The sequence below is a fragment of the Mchenga conophoros genome, linkage group LG3, assembly GCF_057382185.1.
Source record: "Mchenga conophoros isolate Kocher_MC1m ecotype Shallow Benthic linkage group LG3, M_conophoros_male_GT1.1, whole genome shotgun sequence".
Classification (NCBI taxonomy): domain Eukaryota; kingdom Metazoa; phylum Chordata; class Actinopteri; order Cichliformes; family Cichlidae; genus Mchenga; species Mchenga conophoros.
Window position 1 is genome coordinate 1,701,209 of NC_140528.1, and position 19,507 is coordinate 1,720,715.

Sequence of the window (19,507 nt, forward strand, 5' to 3'; positions counted from 1 at the left end):
GTATATCCCGCATAAAGACCTGGAAAAACTCATCCATGCCTTTGTAACTTCGAGGCTGGATTACTGCAATTCACTCTATTTTGGACTCCACTCTCCCTCCTCCATAGTTTACAGACAGTCCAAAATGCTGCTGCAGGCATTCTAACCAAAACTAAGAAGTTTGCCCACATTACTCCCGTCCTAGCTGATTTGCACTGGTTGCCTGTGAAATATCGTATCCAATTTAAAATTCTGCTGTTTACTTTTAAAATCACTAATAACACAGCACCGAGCTATCTTAAGGAACTCTTAAGCTTATATGTTCCTGCTAGGGCTTTAAGATCATCCTCACAGTTACTGTTGGTGCAGCCTAGATCTCGGCTGAAGTCTAGAGGTGATCGAGCGTTTGCCCTGGCTGCACCAGAGTTGTGGAACAACCTTCCCATTGGCATTCGGGCGTCTGACTCTATTCAATCTTTTAAATCACGGCTTAAAACGTATTTGTTTAATCTTGCGTTTTCTACTGGTTAAATGCTGGCCTTGTCTGCAGTGATTTATTTTACTAATTTTCCTATCTTGCTTTTTATTTGCGCTGTGTATGTCTTATCCCCATTGTGTGTTGATGGCACAGTTATATTGTGCTATAGCTATGTGCTGTAGTTATATTTTTTCTATTGGTGGCTTTTTCCTGTGAACATAATTCTACACTTTTATTTTTATGACTCTGATTATACTTGTGTTAATTTGTTCTATGTTAAGCACTTTGGCATGCCGTTGGTTTTTAAATGTGCTCTATAAATAAAGATGTTGTTGTTGTTGTCCTGTAAGCACAGTCTGCCTGTGTCTTTTCTCTGCAAATGAACATTTTCAGCCAATATAGGTAATACATCAACATGGCTGCCGTGGCTAAGTTAGGAATATTTATAATGTCATTTCCAAAACTTGCATATGATCTGCAATTTGTAGCAGATCTACTGACTGTCACAGAGCAGCTGGAGCAGTCTCAAATGGAGGTCAGTCCACTGCTGCCCCCTGTGGCCAAGTGCCATAGCTACTGCTGGATGAACTCGTGACACATGTGCACCTGTTTCTATGAACACATTGAGTCTGAGTGGCTGCACTTACACTGGTGCATTCAAACATATTGAAAGATGGCAGCAATGTGGATTGTCAAGACTCAAACCAATCCACATTGCTGGCGTTGCATCTTTCAATGGCAGCAATGGCAGGTATCAGTGCTCAAAGCTTTTGTGTTTGTTTCCAACAAGTTGCCCACCTCGGGAAACAAAAATGTGTTCTTTTACTTGTCAGATGAACATATGAGACACTTTGACTCTTCAGTGCAGTGTGGAGCCTAACAAAGATCTGTTTTGTGTCCCAGCTGATCAGCAGGAGGAGGAGAGTCTGACGGAGCAGCAGAGGAACATTTTCAGCTACTTGGACTCAGCTCAGCCACTACAGAGGAAACAATGAGCTCAACACAGAAGGTGACAGACAGAGCAGGACCATATGACCAAAGATATTTATCACCATATACATTTGAACATTTGCCATAACGATGTAGCTGACGATAGAATTGACACCAGACAAAATACTTTACAGCTGCACAACTTTATTAAAAACCCATCAATGTATTTTCACTGAAACAAGCAGCTGTTGTTTATGTGCATTAAAGTTATATAAAAATGTAACAGTGCAAATGCAAATTCCTCGCTGACAGTTTAACCAAAAGGCGTTTCCAGTGGAAACTGGCCGACACATCCTGAGCATAACCATGTATAATATCCACTAAACTTCAGAAGAGGTTATACAGTCGTGGCCAAAAGGTTTGAGAATTGCATAAATATTGGAACCTGGAGAAGTTGCTGCTTAAGATTTTATAATACAGATTTGTACATTATTTCAGATTGAACCTTTAAAGGGGCATTTCTGGACTTTTAAACACCAGTATGTTCCTATAGACCAAATATTTAAAGACCAAAAATGTTCTTCTCTCTTCTCTTCTCTCTCCTTGTTCTCTCTCGTATTTCTGAGAGTGTATCATGTAACACTATAGATCAGCTTAGCTCAGAATATATAAAGCATATAAACAGTTACAGCAATATGATGCAACAAACACAGCAGCTACTGATCCAAAATACTCAAAGCTTCATAGAACTGAAACCAACATTTATTTTTAGCTCCATTCTGCTGCTGATACAGACTTTAGGTTTCTGAACATTAAACTTGTTGCTGCCTTTCATAGTGTGTAACTTGAAGGCCCTGAGTACTTTCTCCCACACTGGAAACACTGGGATGATCACATTATTTGAACATTACCTAATAAGACTGATTCAGCACAGACAGTTATGTTAAACTTTCCTAGCCGTCCTTCACAAACAGGGAACAGTCTGTCTATTCTCTCCATCTGTCAGCTGCTGCTGGCTCTTCCTCCTCCTCTTCCTCACACACTGCTGAGTTTGTCCTGGTGGATCATCAGGGCTGCAAAGCCTCACAGATGATGTGCAGCAGTGGCTCCCTCAGTCTGTCCTCACTCTGGACACTTGCAGTCGTCACACATGGAAATCAAATGTGTGATAAGCTGCAGGATTCAAACACAAGTGTAACTTATAAACACATGTTCATACTTTTATTCCACAATCAGAGAGAAAGAAACAGAGAGAGAGTGCAGGACAGACAGACAGGTGACAGTCTCAGGTGTACACACTGCTACACAACAGCACCAGAGAAGCAGGATTTAGTGTTTGTGTTATTACGAGTGTAAACAAGAAGAGTTCCAGATGGTGCAGTGGACACATGTGTGACTGCTGTGATTAAAGCATCTTTCTTTCAGCTTAACGAGTGAACCGTCAGCTCGTTCAAACACACGTTAAAGTGCGTTTGGCTCGACACCACCGAACAGAGGCAGCAATATAACACAGCTAACATTAACAGTGCAGTGAATCCTGCTTGTGCCGTGATGTTCAGGACTGCAAACCGAGCAGCATCACTGACTTTCAGCTTGTTGTGTTTGTGGATATATGACTGACTTTAATTATCCACAAAATCATCACATTCTCTGTCAGATTAAGGTCGACTATTGAACGGCGTATATTTTAAAGGCTTTAAAACCAAGTTAACGCTGAAAGTACAAACATCACTAATGTCACATAACTCTGCCGACAAGGCATAGCTATGGCTATGAAATGCTCTTTGTGTATCACTTCTTCATTATGAAAGATGTCATTAATGCACTAGTAATGTCTCATCTGGAGTATTGTTCAATCATTTGGTCAGCAGCTAATAAGACAGATCTTAACAGACTTCAGTTAGTCCAGAATAAGGCGTCCAGATTAGTGTGAAGATGTTCATACTATACTAATATTGATAAAATGCATAATAACCTTTCTTGGCTTCCTGTACAGGCTAAAATATTCTATGGCTTACTTGTAGTTCTAAAGAAAGCAATTCTGTTAAACACACCACATTTATTCTGCTCAGCTGCAGTATCCAGATGAAATACATCATCATATTACACAGTTTTCAACAAGCTGCAATTTAGTAAATGCTCGAGTTAAAAGTAACGTTTTGTAAAACTGTTACATTTAGAGCAACTTTTAAGTGGAATAAGTTGCCTTAAAAAATTAGAGAATTATTCAAAACTTCAATGAACACTTAAAAGCCGATTTACAGAGCTTTTAGTTGTTGTAAATATTGTAAGACATGATTTGTTTTTGAAATTTGTGTAATGTGCCTCAATGTTATTGATATTATTATTATTATTATTGATTGCTTATATTTGAACAATTGTGAAACCTCACTGTGGATGTAAGAGTGAAATTATGTGGATATCTTGAATCCACTTTATTGTGTAATATTTTATGTGAGTATTTGACGGAAGACGAGCCACATCTGTTGTGGAAGCTAACGGGGTTCCTTTAGAATAAACAAACATAGGATTTATTATCACTGAATAATTCTGTATAAATCTATACAAATTATAGAAATATGTAATAGGAAACAACAAAATAATCTAAATTATAAAATAATGTGTGTGTGTGTGTGTGTGTGTGTGTGTGTGTGTGTGTGTGTGTGTGTGTGTGTGTGTGTGTGTGTGTGTGCATGATTTTAGTGTTTGAACAGTCATGAATTATCTTTAACAGCAGGTTGGATGTAATGTGTTAGAACTACCAGCAGGTGGGGATAAGAGACCTTTAAGGTGTTTGGTGCCACGCTCCACCTTCAGGTTTAAAACTAGTGTTAATGGAGTTTGAAGGTTGAGTTTGTTCCACGACTGCATTTCACTCACTGCCTCTGTTTGTATCTCTGTCACTGCAGGACCAACATGGAGCCAGAAGTCAGCGCTCTCAGGAGGCCGACAAACCTCACAGAAGAAAGGGAGAGAAAAAACACACCTGTGACGAGTGTGGGAAGGCTTTTACTGAGAAGGCTAAACTCAAACAGCATCAGGTCATCCACACTGGAGAGAGACCGTTCAGCTGTGACTTGTGTGGAAATTCTTTTTCCAGGAAGGGTTACCTAAAACAACACCAACTCATCCACAGTGGAGTTAAAGCGTACAGCTGTGATCAGTGTGGCAGAGCTTTTACTCAAAGTAGCAGCTTACAGAAGCATCTAGTTACCCACTCTGGAATTAAGCCATACAGCTGTGATGAGTGTGGGATGGAGTTTACTCTGAAGGCTTCACTAAAACAGCATCAGGTCATCCACACTGGAGAGAGACCGTTCAGCTGTGACTTGTGTGGAAAGTCTTTTTCCTGGATGCGTTCCCTAAAAACACACCAACTCATCCACAGTGGAGTTAAAGCGTACAGCTGTGATCAGTGTGGCAGAGCTTTTACTCACAGTAGCAGATTACAGAGTCATCTAGTTACCCACTCTGGAATTAAGCCATACAGCTGTGATGAGTGTGGGATGGAGTTTACTCTGAAGGCTTCACTAAAACAGCATCAGGTCATCCACACTGGAGAGAGACCGTTCAGCTGTGACTTGTGTGGAAAGTCTTTTTCCTTGAAGCGTTCCCTAAAAAATCACCAACTCATCCACAGTGGAGTTAAAGCGTACAGCTGTGATCAGTGTGGCAGAGCTTTTACTCACAGTAGCAGCTTACAGAAGCATCTAGTTACCCACTCTGGAATTAAGCCATACAGCTGTGACATCTGTGGAAAAACTTTCAGCCAGAGAGGGAGCCGAAATACACACCTACGCATTCACACCAGACATGATGTGTACTGCTGTGAACAGTGTGGCAAATACTTTACAACAGACGCACAGTTACAACGACACATGTTTACCCACACTGAGGAGAGACCTTATGAATGTGACCTGTGTGAGAAGACTTTTAAAGCTCCACATGACCTGAGAGAACACCAACAGATCCACACCAGAAAGAGACTCTACAAGTGCAGCTACTGTGAGGTATGTATTTATATTGTTATCTTGTCATTTTAGCCTGACTGTTTGGAACAACTCTGCTCATTAAACTGTGTTAGCATGTTAGCAATTCTACTGCATGGAAAAGCAGCTCTGAGTGATTATTCAGATTTTCCTTTCAGTTATGATTTTAGTATTACTGTAGTATTATGGTGGTAGTATTGTAGTTATTGCAGCCCAGTAAACTGAGTGTGTTAACTGAAACAGTCAAATGTAGTTGGACGTCTGCAGAGATGCTCTTTATTTCAGGCGACGTTCAGGATACAAATGTTGAAGGACTGACTTACACTGTCTTTGTGTCTTTGTTTAGAAGCAGAGCGACACAGATGGATCCAGTTCTCAACCCTGTCATCACTGTGGTGGTGGGAAAGACTTTCATTGTGACCTCTGTGGAAAAACTTTCAGTCGGCAAAAGACCCTAAAAGTACATCAACGTAGACACACTGGAGACAAACTGAAATACTGCAAAGAATGTGGGAGAAGCTTCACCACATCAACTGACTTAAAACGACATGAACTGATTCACAGTGGGGTTAAAAAGCACCTCTGTGATCAGTGTGGGTCATCCTTCACCACTGCAGGTCAGCTTAAATCACACAAAGGAGTCCACACAGGAGAGAAACCACACAAGTGCAGACACTGTGAGAGAAGCTTCTCACGGTCAGATAATCGTAACATTCATGAACGTGCACACATGGAAGGAAACTACAGCTGTGACCAGTGTGACAAGAGCTTCAGGAATCTCAGTTCATACTCTGCACACAAACGATCCCACGTTACTAATAAACTGTTTCACTGTTACCAATGTGCCCAAACATTCACCTCATTGTCTGCTCTGTGCAAACATCAGCGCGATCACTCAGGGCTGAAATCACTCCCATCACTGGATCACAGTGAATCTGAAGACACAGAAAGATCCTCTGGTTTCTGTGTCAGACTCAAAAAGCTTGAGATCAGGCTCCACAGAGTTCAGATAGAATCTCCTGTAAAAATCTGATGAGGCAGCTGTGAATCAAACTCTTCCCCTAGTTCCATTTTAAGCTTTCAAAACTGTCCTACTGTAGAGTTCATGTCAAGTGGTTAGATTTCTTTTCATCAGTTGGTTGAAAACTGTTTCCTATTATAAAGTTTTTGTTTTAATGTATTTTGATGCACATAAATGTTTTCTTGTTCAGGTTCTTTATGTTATTGAATCTTGCAAATGTTAAATAAAAAATTCAAATGTTAAATATCTTCACTGATGGTTTAAATAAACTGTCCTTTCAGCTTTAGCTCCTAATTTATTCATTATTTATGGATGTAGCACAGCAGCCGTCTCTTGATTAACACATGGAGGGCTCGGGATCTGATGGTGTCGTCTCCCTAATTTGCCCACTCAGTAAATCTCACTCATGGCCAAGAAATTGAAATAAACCTTGTTTCCCTGCTGGATAGTGATCCACTGTAACTCTGCTCCTCCTTCCTGTTTAGGATTTCTGTGGCTGAAGTAAAATTCCCTCCATCCATCACTTATCCCAGCTAACCCAAAGTGAAATAAAGTTTTGCTGGTCTTAAAAAAGCATTACAATAATGGGCATTACCAATGCAAACTGAATGATACAGAAGATGAAAGAAGAGACTTTGATCAGTTAATAAAGCTCATGATCTGGATTCATTGTGGCTGCTACACAGATACTTCTGGGTCACTTCTCTCAGTTAGGAACCTTCCTCACCAAACTGACTGTTGGACCACACCCCTGGTTTCATGAGAAATTGTTTCAGCCATGATTTCTCTTCCTGTATTTCAGAGTAAAGACTGAAGTGACAAATGGAAGCATGTTTAAAAACACAATGTGAGAGAGACGTTGAGGTCCTTAGAAGTTACCCTGGGTTTTTCTGTCACCCTGCTAGATGTTACACACCTTGTTATTGGACTGATTTCTACTGCTGGACTACTCCTGCGGAGAGTAACAATACTCTTACTAATTAGCTTTCTGTATAATATTGGTGACGCTGAGCACGTTTCCAAGGCTACCATCTGTCGGGCAGTCAGGAATGTTACAGTTGCACTGAAACGTCTCCTGTACTCGTTTGTGGTGTTCCCCGGTCATAGACCCACAAGATTGCAGGTATCAGGATGACCAAAACTTAATTCATGATGTGGTGATACTTGAACTACTACTTAAATTTTACATTTATTTTCACGGTTCCCAGGCGTGATTGGCTGTACAGATGGCACTCACATTCCAATCATTGCTCCTTCAGTAAATGAAGGAGACTATGTGAACAGGAAGTCTTTCCACAGCATTAATGTACAGGTACATAGTTCCCTGTAGCATTTCAAACTAACAAATTATTTCATTATAGTAATGGATGCTAATTTGTGTTCTCTGCACTGTGAAGATCATATGTGATGCTGCCAACATTATCACAAATGTGGAAGCCAAGTGGCCAGGCTCTGTCCATGACTCACAAATATTCCGTGAATGTACACTGAGCACAAAATTTGGACATGGTGAGTTGAGAATACCTTAAAATATATAAAGACCAATTGCTTCAGGGACATTTGAACTGAAGTATATCCTTCTGTCTTAGGAGAGTTCACTGGCTACTTGCTTGGTGATAGGGGGTATCCATGTTTACCCTATTTGCTTACCCCTTACTCTGACCCTGAACCGGGCCCACAGCAGCGATATAATCTGGCTCATTGCAGGACAAGAGCCAGAATTGAAATGACTATCGGAATGCTTAAGGCCCGGTTCCAGTGCCTGCAAAGACTCAGGGTCACCCCAGAAAGGGCATGTGACATTATTGTGGCATGTGTGATTCTTCACAACATTGCCACAATTAGAGGAGAACACTGTCCTTCTGAACCAAACAGCAGCAGTGATCCAAACCATGAACATCCTGACCCTCCCACGGACATACAAGATGGAAGCGCAGTCAGAGACACCATATGTCACAATCATTTCTTTTGACCCATCACCTCAACATGTTGAAAGAAGAATAAACAGATTTTTTGTTCAACTGGCTTTATTGGTCACCTGTATTTCCTGTACACAAAGTATTAAAAGATGTAAACCTCATAAAGTGTCTCTGTTGCTTCCTCCTCTGTAACAGCTGTCAATGTTTCTTCATTATTTTCCTGTAGTAAAGAAATAAACAACATTGCTGTTCTACTGTAAACTCATATAATCTGTGGAGTATTACTCACAACTGCATGTTGGTCTGGCTCAACAGGAGGCTGCACCAGATGCAGTACACCACCACCATCAACTGATAGAATATGAGGTCTATACAGGTCACTTATAACTTACAAGGGACCAAATGGCAATTAACAAACATACCAATCACCTTACACTTCATTGTCATTATGCTCTCAAAGACAACCAAGACTGAGGGAAGGCAAAATCAGTAGGAAAATAACTTCACTACAAAATAATCCATTATGGTAAAGAGTTTATCAAATGAATGAGCAGCACTGCAAAGGTGACTGTGAAGAAAGGATGTATGCACATCATGAATTATTTTGAATTTACCCCTTATGTAGGCACTTGTGTCTTGCGGGGTTATTGACTCAGAGGATGTCCCCGCAGAGATGCCTTCGGCCACAGGGCGCCCACTGTTTTGGCTGAGGGCCAACTGCTGAGCCTCTGTGAGTGGTGGTGGTGGAGGACCCCCACCTGTTTTTCGGGCCTCCGCTTTTTTTCTGTTGGCTATAACGGGCCACATTTGAGCACACAGAGTAAGCAAATATGTACTTGTAATGTGCTCAGATAATTTCAATAAGTGCTTACAGAAAGAAAATTAATGTAGCCTCTAACTGCAATTGATTTACATCGGACAAACAGACCAAGCACTATGGCTCATAATACAATTACACCTCACCTGTTTGGACTATATTTTTATATTTCATTTTTACTTGCTGCCAGGCACGTTTGGGGCCTGTTGGGTTGCACCTGCGCTCACATCACATCACAAAATAAAATGTATAAAATAACAAATAAAATAACATATGATAAAATAACGTGTTAAATGGGTGGAAATCCCTCGATCAATGTTTAAATTAACACTCACGCATTGACTCTGTCGGCTATGTTTTGCCATGCATGCTCTCTTTCTTTTGCAGCTGTGGCTGTGTTACTTTTTTCCGCGGAATTTGCATGTTATCGGCATATGCTGCCATCAGAATTTCGGCCTCAAGCGCTGTGAAATACATTGACCGCGCCTTCTTTCCCTCCGTCTCCATGGTGACTCGCTTAATCTGTGCTCCGCTTATCAGGGCTTTATGTATCCTCGTCCACGCGCTTAACTTGGGGTTAAAGCAACTCCGCGTTGACTGAACTAATTGTTATCAGCCTTTCTGAAACCGAATATTCCGAGTTGGACAGTTCGGGGTTACTCAACCCTGCGTTTGTTTTCATTCAAAGGCTTCATGGTTTTTCCTTTAATACCTGGTGGGCCGGTCTCCAGTCAAAATGCCCGGGACCATTTTTTGTCCCAGTCCAGCCCTGGTGTCAGATCTGCATGCAGTGTCAATGAGACGATCAACAACAGATCAGACAAAACACTCAGGCGGACACTCCTCTGTAGAAGGAAACATGGAAAGTGTGAGGTAATCAGTGCACAACATCACTTTGTATTTCAGGCTGTTTTTATATAGAACTTCAGCACCAATGTAAAAGTTCTGGTTTTAGGAAGATGAAGAACATTTTCAGGAAGGATGCCGTCTGCAAGCAGAGCTGCTTGAACCTCAGCGCTGAGGTCCAGACTACTTCCTGTGAAGCCACGTGATGTAAATCTGCTGCTGTAACTTCACAGTTTACTGAAGCTAAATGCAACGTTACCATATAATCTGTTTTCAACAAAGGTTTCACTCCGTCCGGTGTTGATGGAATGATTCAGGCCGTACTCGTCAGGCTTCCCGTCGACCACACGCATTTCAGTCACAAACCCCGTGACTGACAACAAGGGAAACAGCAGAAGAAAAGATGTGAAAAATACTGGATGATGATGATGGAGGATTAACCGCGGTGGCTAAACTGTTTCCTGTCTTTGTGGGCGTACTCACAGGGAAGTTTCCAGGCACGTCAGTCTTGGTGGCTAAAGTCTCCATTTTCCAACATGTATCGCTACAGGTGCAAAGACACAACATTAATCATCAGTGTAAATATTTTAATGCTGTCCAAACGGTGTTTGCTTTGTCTGTCCTCTCGCACTCACAGAGGAAATGAGGACGCCACCTTCAACCCATCTTCAGTTGGCTCAACCATGGCTGGACTTCCTGTTGGCTTTGTGACAGCAAACCACTTGAAATTAGAGCAAACTGCAGTCAAGCACCACTTACAGCAACCTGTGGACACGCAAATGGAAAGCACTGAGAATCATACAGAAGCATAAGAGCTGTTTATTGTAACACGTGTGTGTGTGTGTGTGTGTGTGTGTGTGTGTGTGTGTGTGTGTGTGTGTGTGTGTGTGTGCACATTAATAATACACTGATGTATGTTAGTTTGATTTATGCTATATCTGAGAAAACAATTGCAGAATTTTACATCAAAGTTTCCAAAGCTGATGTTTTGTTGTTCACACTGTTTTATATTCATATATCTGTGAAGGTTCTCAGTCATCCAGGTCATCGTAGTCAAAGGAGCTTGCAAAGAAAAGCGTCTGGACTTCTTTAAGTTACTTGAAGACGTTTCACCTCTCATCCGAGAAGCTTCTTCAGTTCTAAGGTCAAATGGTGGAGAGTCCCAGATATAAACCTAGTGGGAGTGACCCCCCACAGAGGGACAAAAGGACCCCCTGATGATCCTCTAATCGCCTGAGCCAAGGTGTGAAACTGGGTGTGGGTCCCAATCAGCCAGAGTTTCGGGTGTGTTCATTGTGAAACTTGGCCCCACCTTGTCATGCGAATTCCTGAGATCAGATGGCCCAGGGTGTGAGTGGGCGTTAAGGCGTCTGGGAGGGATCTCAAAACTGGATTATAGATGGCAGAGAGTTGGTGTCGTAAACCCCCGCCTCTGTTCAATGATGGTCGCTCACAGTGGACATAGATGGCTTCTTTCACTCCTCTTTCAAACCATCTGTCCTCTCTGTCCAAAATGTGAACATTGGCATCCTCGAAAGAGTGACCTTTGACCTTAAGATGCAGATGGACAGCTGAGTCTTGTCCTGTGGAGGTGGCTCTTCTGTGTTGTGCCATGCGCTTGTGAAGTGGCTGTTTGGTCTCTCCAATGTAGAGGTCTGAGCATTCCTCGCTTCACTGTACAGCATACACCACGTTGTTAAGTTTGTGTTTTGGCGTTTTGTCTTTCGGGTGAACCAGTTTGTGTCTGAGCGTGTTGTTGGGTCTGAAATGCACCGGGATGTCATGCTTGGAGAAAACTCTCCTGAGTTTCTCTGATACACCGGCTACATAGGGGATGACAATGTTGTTGCGTCTGTCCTTCTTATCCTCCTTCGCTGGTGTCTGGTCTTCTTTTCTGTGCCTCTTTGCTGACTTTAAAAACGCCCATTTAGGATAGCCGCACGTTTTGAGTGCTTCCTTTACATGTGTGTGTTCCTTCTTTTTTCCTTCAGGCTTAGAGGGAACATGTTCTGCCCGGTGGTGTAGGGTCCTAATTACTCCAAGTTTGTGTTCCAGAGGGTGATGGGAGTCAAAGAGGAGGTACTGGTCCGTGTGTGTGGGCTTCCGGTAAATTTCGATGTTGAGGTTGCCGTTCTCTTTAATGTGCACAGTGCAGTCCAGGAAGGGCAAACAGTTGTCCTTTGTGTCTTCCCTGGTGAACTTGATGTTCATCATCAACATATAAAGTCGTTCATAACAAACTGAAAGGCCAGGAGTTTAAAATGCAAACCGATGGAAGCAGCAGTAGAAGACTATAATGTCACAGAGCACACAGTGTCTATTATTGTGTAGACATTTATAAATAAGAGCTTAATAAAGATGCTTAATTTCTTAAGAAATAAACAGGTGGAGGGATCTTTATCAAAAGTGGATGTTGCATCTGTGGCTAAACCCCTGTACCCAAAAACTTTAAAAATCTAGTGTGTGTGAGGCTGTGTAAGTAAAGCTTGCCCTTCACACCCGCGTGTAACAAACCATTTGTTGGGGGTTGTGGATTTGACACCTCAGCATTGTGAAAGTGGGGAAACATGTTTCTGGCTGTGCATAAGATTTCTGCTTACAACTTAGAATCTCAGTTCTAAATGAAATTCAGATGTTTTTTTAAGTATGGCTAATGTATTAATTGACTTCTAAGGCACACACACACACGCACACACACACACGTGCGCGCACACGAACAACAACAACACCAACAAAGAGAAGAAGAAGAAGGGGTCGTTTTACTACGCATCATAAAAACGCAATCATTCATCTTCCAACTGTATCTTTCTGTTCTGTCTTTAGAATCATTGGTTTGTGACCTTCCTTCTGTGAGGGCACACACACACACACACACACACACACACACACACACACACACACACACACACACACAATTTTAAGTAGGCAATACGGTTACCATCATCCTGTCTGGTTTATTGAGTGGGTTGAGAACTGATACATAGACGACTGAATTAGTATTATTTTGGGGAACATGAGAGCAGGGTGATCAGAATCTTGCAGCCAGAGTTTAAATGAGTGAAACTGGCAGATTTTTGTTTTGTTTTGTTTTTGTTTTTGAAGTACGGGTGTTTTCTCACCTATAAGAGAAAGAACATTTTGTGACAAGTCCTAAGACCGGGCTTTTGTATTTTTTCTTTTGTTTTTCGGTTTATTTGTCATTTTTCATTTTATTTTTATTTTTTGAACAGTGCACTGATTTTTGTTTGTGAATTTCTTTTCTTTAAGCAGATCTGCACGTCGGGAAGAAAACCGTTGCGGGTGGGTTTCTCCACATTAAAATGGGCTCTGGAGAAAGCCACTTATTGGGACAAGTCCCTGTCCAAAAAGGATTCAGCGATGTAATCTGATCTAAAGTTCTTCTTTTCTTTTTGAAATGACGTCATTTTGCTGAGAGTGGAAACTAAATGCGACGACAGGTTCCACTATCAGCAAAGAAAGTAAGAATGGATGAATGAATGAATGAATGAATGGAAATAAAACAAACTGACTGACTGGTAAAAGCTGACAAGACTGACTGACTTAACACCATTGCGTGAAGTCAACTCCCACCTGACAAAGGTGTGGATGTATCTCTGTGTGTGTCTCTGTTACAGGAGCAGAAAAATGACAGCAACATCTGAGGTTGCGTGATGGTTTAACCTTTTAAATGCCATTTTTATGTTTGTGAATCTATCAGAGGTGTGTTATTCATGGGCTTGTGGTACTCACAGAAGTTACTGTGAGAAAGTGTGTACACACCTGCGCAGCGCTAACATTTGCATTTTTTCTACAGCATTGCAGTTTTTTATGTGATTTGATGATGTGGTTTTTAGCAGAACAATTGGTGGATGTTTGTTTCTTTATTACAGGTTTTGTTTTCTTTAAGAGTGCATGTAGCATTCAGCAGAAGTGGACAAGTGACATGAGAAAAACAAATAAGGGATGCAGCTTTTATGGAATATTTGAAGATGGGCTATTGAGCTCATAGTGATGAAATGGGTGGAGTGACATTGTTTAAGGGAAGTCACAGATTAAATTGTGGAATAAATTGGGATGATTCATGATTTGGGACAAATTATGGTAATAATAGTGATTTAATGATTGGAGAAAACCTGCACATGATACTTGTCTGTTATGCTGAGTACTTTATCACTTTCATGATCTATAGTTGGTTGCAAATGTGAAGTTTGATTTAGATTGTTTTAGGGAGACTGTGCAACATTCTTATGCATGTCTCATTGGGGAGTTGACACATGGCGAAAGCCGTGTGGCGAGAGGAGTGTTATTTTTTCAATTTGTAGATGTCGTGAGGTGCCAGAGGCAAAGTGGGTGTGGCTGAAGGTCTACAAACGAAAGTGGAACGAGCCCAGGTGGACGGGGGGTCCATTCGAGGTGGAGACCAGGACCTCACACGCGGTCCGACTGAAAGGGAAAGGGGAAACCTGGTACCACTGGAGCTAGTGTGCTGTAGCGGAAGAGCCTAAGAGGTCGGAAAGGCTTTCTGCAAAGGAAAAGAGGGGGAACTCGGCTGAGACCCCCCTACATGGATCCCAGCCCAGGGACAGAATAAATCCCTGATCCATGCAACGACTGAAGGGTAGTCTACCCCGGAAGTTGAAGAAAGAAGAGTAAGAGAGAATCACCCGACTCAGAAGATAAAGGTTTAAAAATAATAATAACAATAACGACGAAAAACAAAAGTAAATAAAAACAAAAACAAAAAGACAAAGACAAAACAAAACAAAAGAACAAGTGAGATTACATTGGACAAAAGCGATGAGAGAAATAACTAAAATGGGGTTATGGGGAAAGTGGAGAGCAATGGTAGTGTTAGGAGTGATAACTGTTGTGATTGTAACTGTGATTTTTCTTGCAAGTGAATTGCCCAGAGACAGACCTGAATCCATTCCAGCAACTCCACCATCACAGGCCACGGTGGAGCGAACCAAACGTAGTGAAACAGGTAAATCAGATGAGTGTTTGGATTATTATGGCGGTGTAGAGTTGGACTACGTTAAAGGGTCCACAATCTCGTATGCATTTGATCTTTGTGCTGTCATTAAATGCAAGGGCTTACTGAACAGTTGAGTCCAACGTCTTTAATGGCAGTACTAAATCGGATGGCGTTAGATATGTTGTTGGGATAAAAAGGGGGCGTTTGGGGATATGTATTGTACTTTCATTCCAAATAACACAGTTCCCGACGGCTCTGTGACCCGAGTTCTGGAAGGCCTAAAGACGTCCACCGCAGTGTATGAGCATTCGGGATTAGATGACCTGTTGGAAGCGTGGACGACCTCTGTCTTTGGGCAATGGAAAGATTTTATTACGTATGTCAATTATGGTTTCTTTGTCTGTTTTCATTGCAGTATTAGTGACATGTGGGTGTTGTTGTGTGCCTTGTATCAGAGCCTTGTTCGTAAGACTCATCAATCGTGCTGTGGGAGAGTCTGATACAAAGGCCGACACCATGATGCCACTTTTGGGAAATGGGGAGTCACAGTATGAAAACATTATGGTGAAAGATTTAGTTTAGTTTTATCTGCCATGGAGCAGATAAAAAAGGGGGACTTGTAGGAATGTTTAGCTTATTTTAGAGTTTAGAAATATGTTATCATAGAATGTAGAATTATTGTAGGGACACTGTTTGTAAAGTAATAAAGGCCTCACTCTCTTGTGAAGTTAGGAGTAGATTTTAGAAGGCTTCTCCCCCACTGAGTGGAAATTCCCCAGAGGATGCAAGGTAGGGGTTTATGACCTCTAGGGAGTCATCTACCCCCACAGTGTTTTAACTGTTACACACACACATCCACACGCACACTCACTCATGTGCACTCACACATACACACAGGTATGCGCACACACTCACTCACGAGCACTCACATAGACACGTGGGAACGTGCACATGTAGGCATTCACGTGCTCGTGCACATACACACAGACAGAGTTTGCAGCACACCGTAGAGGGGGTTTTATGATGGGGTCACTTCTATAAAGCTGACTGTAACCAACAAAGGAGTGAAGATTTTTGTAGAGGGACACCGGCCTCATCTTCCCTTCTAGAAGTGCATGCTTAAAGATGAATGAAGATGAATGTAGATGAATAAAGATTTTGTGAAAATGACTACTGAGTCCGGTGCCATCTCTGGATGCTCGAGGAATAAGAAGAACCGGGGTAAAACTGATTTCTCAACAGTAACATCTAGCAGGGTGACAGAAAAACCCAGGGTAACTTCTAAGGACCTCAACGTCTCTCTCACATTGTGTTTTTTAAACATGCTTCCATTTGTCACTTCAGTCTTTACTCTGAAATACAGGAAGAGAAATCATGGCTGAAACAATTTCTCATGAAACCAGGGGTGTGGTCCAACAGTCAGTTTGGTGAGGAAGGTTCCTAACTGAGAGAAGTGACCCAGAAGTATCTGTGTAGCAGCCACAATGAATCCAGATCATGAGCTTTATTAACTGATCAAAGTCTCTTCTTTCATCTTCTGTATCATTCAGTTTGCATTGGTAATGCCCATTATTGTAATGCTTTTTTAAGACCAGCAAAACTTTATTTCACTTTGGGTTAGCTGGGATAAGTGATGGATGGAGGGAATTTTACTTCAGCCACAGAAATCCTAAACAGGAAGGAGGAGCAGAGTTACAGTGGATCACTATCCAGCAGGGAAACAAGGTTTATTTCAATTTCTTGGCCATGAGTGAGATTTACTGAGTGGGCAAATTAGGGAGACGACACCATCAGATCCCGAGCCCTCCATGTGTTAATCAAGAGACGGCTGCTGTGCTACATCCATAAATAATGAATAAATTAGGAGCTAAAGCTGAAAGGACAGTTTATTTGTACCATCTTCACGTGAACACATTCAAGAACATCACAGATGAAGAAACATTAAAAACTTCCACACTACATAAAGCAAGAAAAATAGTTTTTCTTTCAGGTGGTTTCAGAAAAACAGAAACATCAAACATCTCCAAGACTCTCTTTGAAAGAACTAAAAACCTTTGTTCTCATGGTCCAATCATGAGTGAACTCCCCGATGAAGCCTTGTGTGCTAAAACATGTCAGAGTTTTAAAGGTTAAACATGAGTTTCCAAAACGTTTTGCTGGAGAACAATGAACTATTTGACTGAGTTTCAATCATTTACAGACGAGCAAAACCAGGACAGAGAAAAAAGGACAAAACTGACTCAGTAAATACAGAAAAGAAGATCCCATGTAGATCTGTATTATGTAGAAGTTCAGCCCAGCAACCAGTTCAGTTCAACACAAGTTTAAATGATTCTATCTGAACTCTGTGGAGCCTGATCTCAAGCTTTTTGAGTCTGACACAGAAACCAGAGGATCTTTCTGTGTCTTCAGATTCACTGTGATCCAGTGATGGGAGTGATTTCAGCCCTGAGTGATCGCGCTGATGTTTGCACAGAGCAGACAATGAGGTGAATGTTTGGGCACATTGGTAACAGTGAAACAGTTTATTAGTAACGTGGGATCGTTTGTGTGCAGAGTATGATCTGAGATTCCTGAAGCTCTTGTCACACTGGTCACAGCTGTAGTTTCCTTCCATGTGTGCACGTTCATGAATGTTACGAATACCTGACTGTGAGAAGCTTCTCTCACAGTGTCTGCACTTGTGTGGTTTCTCTCCTGTGTGGACTCCTTTGTGTGATTTAAGCTGACTTGCAGTGGTGAAGGATGACCCACACTGATCACAGAGGTGCTTTTTAACCCCACTGTGAATCAGTTCATGTTGTTTTAACTCACTTGTTGTGGTGAAGCTTCTCCCACATTCTTTGCAGTATTTCAGTTTGTCTCCAGTGTGTCTACGTTGATGTACTTTTAGGGTCTTTTGCTGACTGAAAGTTTTTCCACAGAGGTCACAATGAAAGTCTTTCCCACCACCACAGTGATGACAGGGTTGAGAACTGGATCCATCTGTGTCGCTCTGCTTCTAAACAAAGACACAAAGACAGTGTAAGTCAGTCCTTCAACATTTGTATCCTGAACGTCGCCTGAAATAAAGAGCATCTCTGCAGACGTCCAACTACATTTGACTGTTTCAGTTAACACACTCAGTTTACTGGGCTGCAATAACTACAATACTACCACCATAATACTACAGTAATACTAAAATCATAACTGAAAGGAAAATCTGAATAATCACTCAGAGCTGCTTTTCCATGCAGTAGAATTGCTAACATGCTAACACAGTTTAATGAGCAGAGTTGTTCCAAACAGTCAGGCTAAAATGACAAGATAACAATATAAATACATACCTCACAGTAGCTGCACTTGTAGAGTCTCTTTCTGGTGTGGATCTGTTTGTGTTCTCTCAGGTGATGTGGAGATTTAAAAGTCTTCTCACACAGGTCACATTGATAAGGTCTCTCCTCAGTGTGGGTAAACATGTGTCGTTGTAACTGTGCGTCTGTTGTAAAGTATTTGCCACACTGTTCACAGCAGTACACATCATGTCTGGTGTGAATGCGTAGGTGTGTATTTCGGCTCCCTCTCCAGCTGAAAGTTTTTCCACAGATGTCACAGCTGTATGCCTTAATTCCAGAGTGGGTAACTAGATGACTCTGTAAGCTGCTACTGCGAGTAAAAGCTCTGCCACACTGATCACAGCTGTACGCTTTAACTCCACTGTGGATGAGTTGGTGTTGTTTTAGGGAACGCTTGAAGGAAAAAGACTTTCCACACAAGTCACAGCTGAACGGTCTCTCTCCAGTGTGGATGACCTGATGCTGTTTTAGTGATGCCTTCAGAGTAAACTCCATCCCACACTCGTCACAGCTGTATGGCTTAATTCCAGAGTGGGTAACTAGATGACTCTGTAAGCTGCTACTGTGAGTAAAAGCTCTGCCACACTGACCACAGCTGTACGCTTTAACTCCACTGTGGATGAGTTGGTGTTTTTTTAGGGAATCCTTCAAGGAAAAAGACTTTCCACACAAGTCACAGCTGAACGGTCTCTCTCCAGTGTGGATGACCTGATGCTGTTTTAGTTTAGCCCTCACAGTAAAACCCTTCCCACACTCGTCACAGCAGTATGCCTTAATTCCAGAGTGGGTAACTAGATGCTTCTGTAAGTTGCTACTGTGAGTAAAAGCTCTGCCACACTGATCACAGCTGTACGCTTTAACTCCACTGTGGATGAGTTGGTGTTGTTTTAGGTAACCCTTCAAGGAAAAAGACTTCCCACAAAAGTCACAGCTGAACGGTCTCTCTCCAGTGTGGATGACCTGATGCTGTTTTAGTGAAGCCCTCACAGTAAAACCCATCCCACACTCGTCACAGCTGTATGGCTTAATTCCAGAGTGGGTAACTAGATGATTCTGTAAGTTGCTACTTTGAGTAAAAGCTCTGCCACACTGATCACAGCTGTACGCTTTAACTCCACTGTGGATGAGTTGGTGTGTTTTTAGGTGACCCTTCAAGGAAAAAGACTTTCCACACAAGTCACAGCTGAACGGTCTCTCTCCAGTGTGGATGACCTGATG

The 19,507-nt window shown here is 41.8% G+C and overlaps 1 protein-coding gene across 1 annotated transcript; it reads right to left on the minus strand.

Annotated features, from left to right (window-relative positions):
* Nucleotides 1-1,693: 1,693 nt before the first annotated feature.
* LOC146576951 (uncharacterized) lies at nt 1,694-19,507 on the minus strand (the record flags this gene model as incomplete). Its single annotated transcript, XM_085267603.1, has 7 exons — nt 1,694-2,560; nt 9,846-9,978; nt 10,239-10,352; nt 10,463-10,523; nt 10,615-10,744; nt 17,769-17,955; nt 18,281-19,507. Coding segments are annotated over 5 exons (1,620 nt in total), but the record flags the coding sequence as incomplete, so codon positions are not given.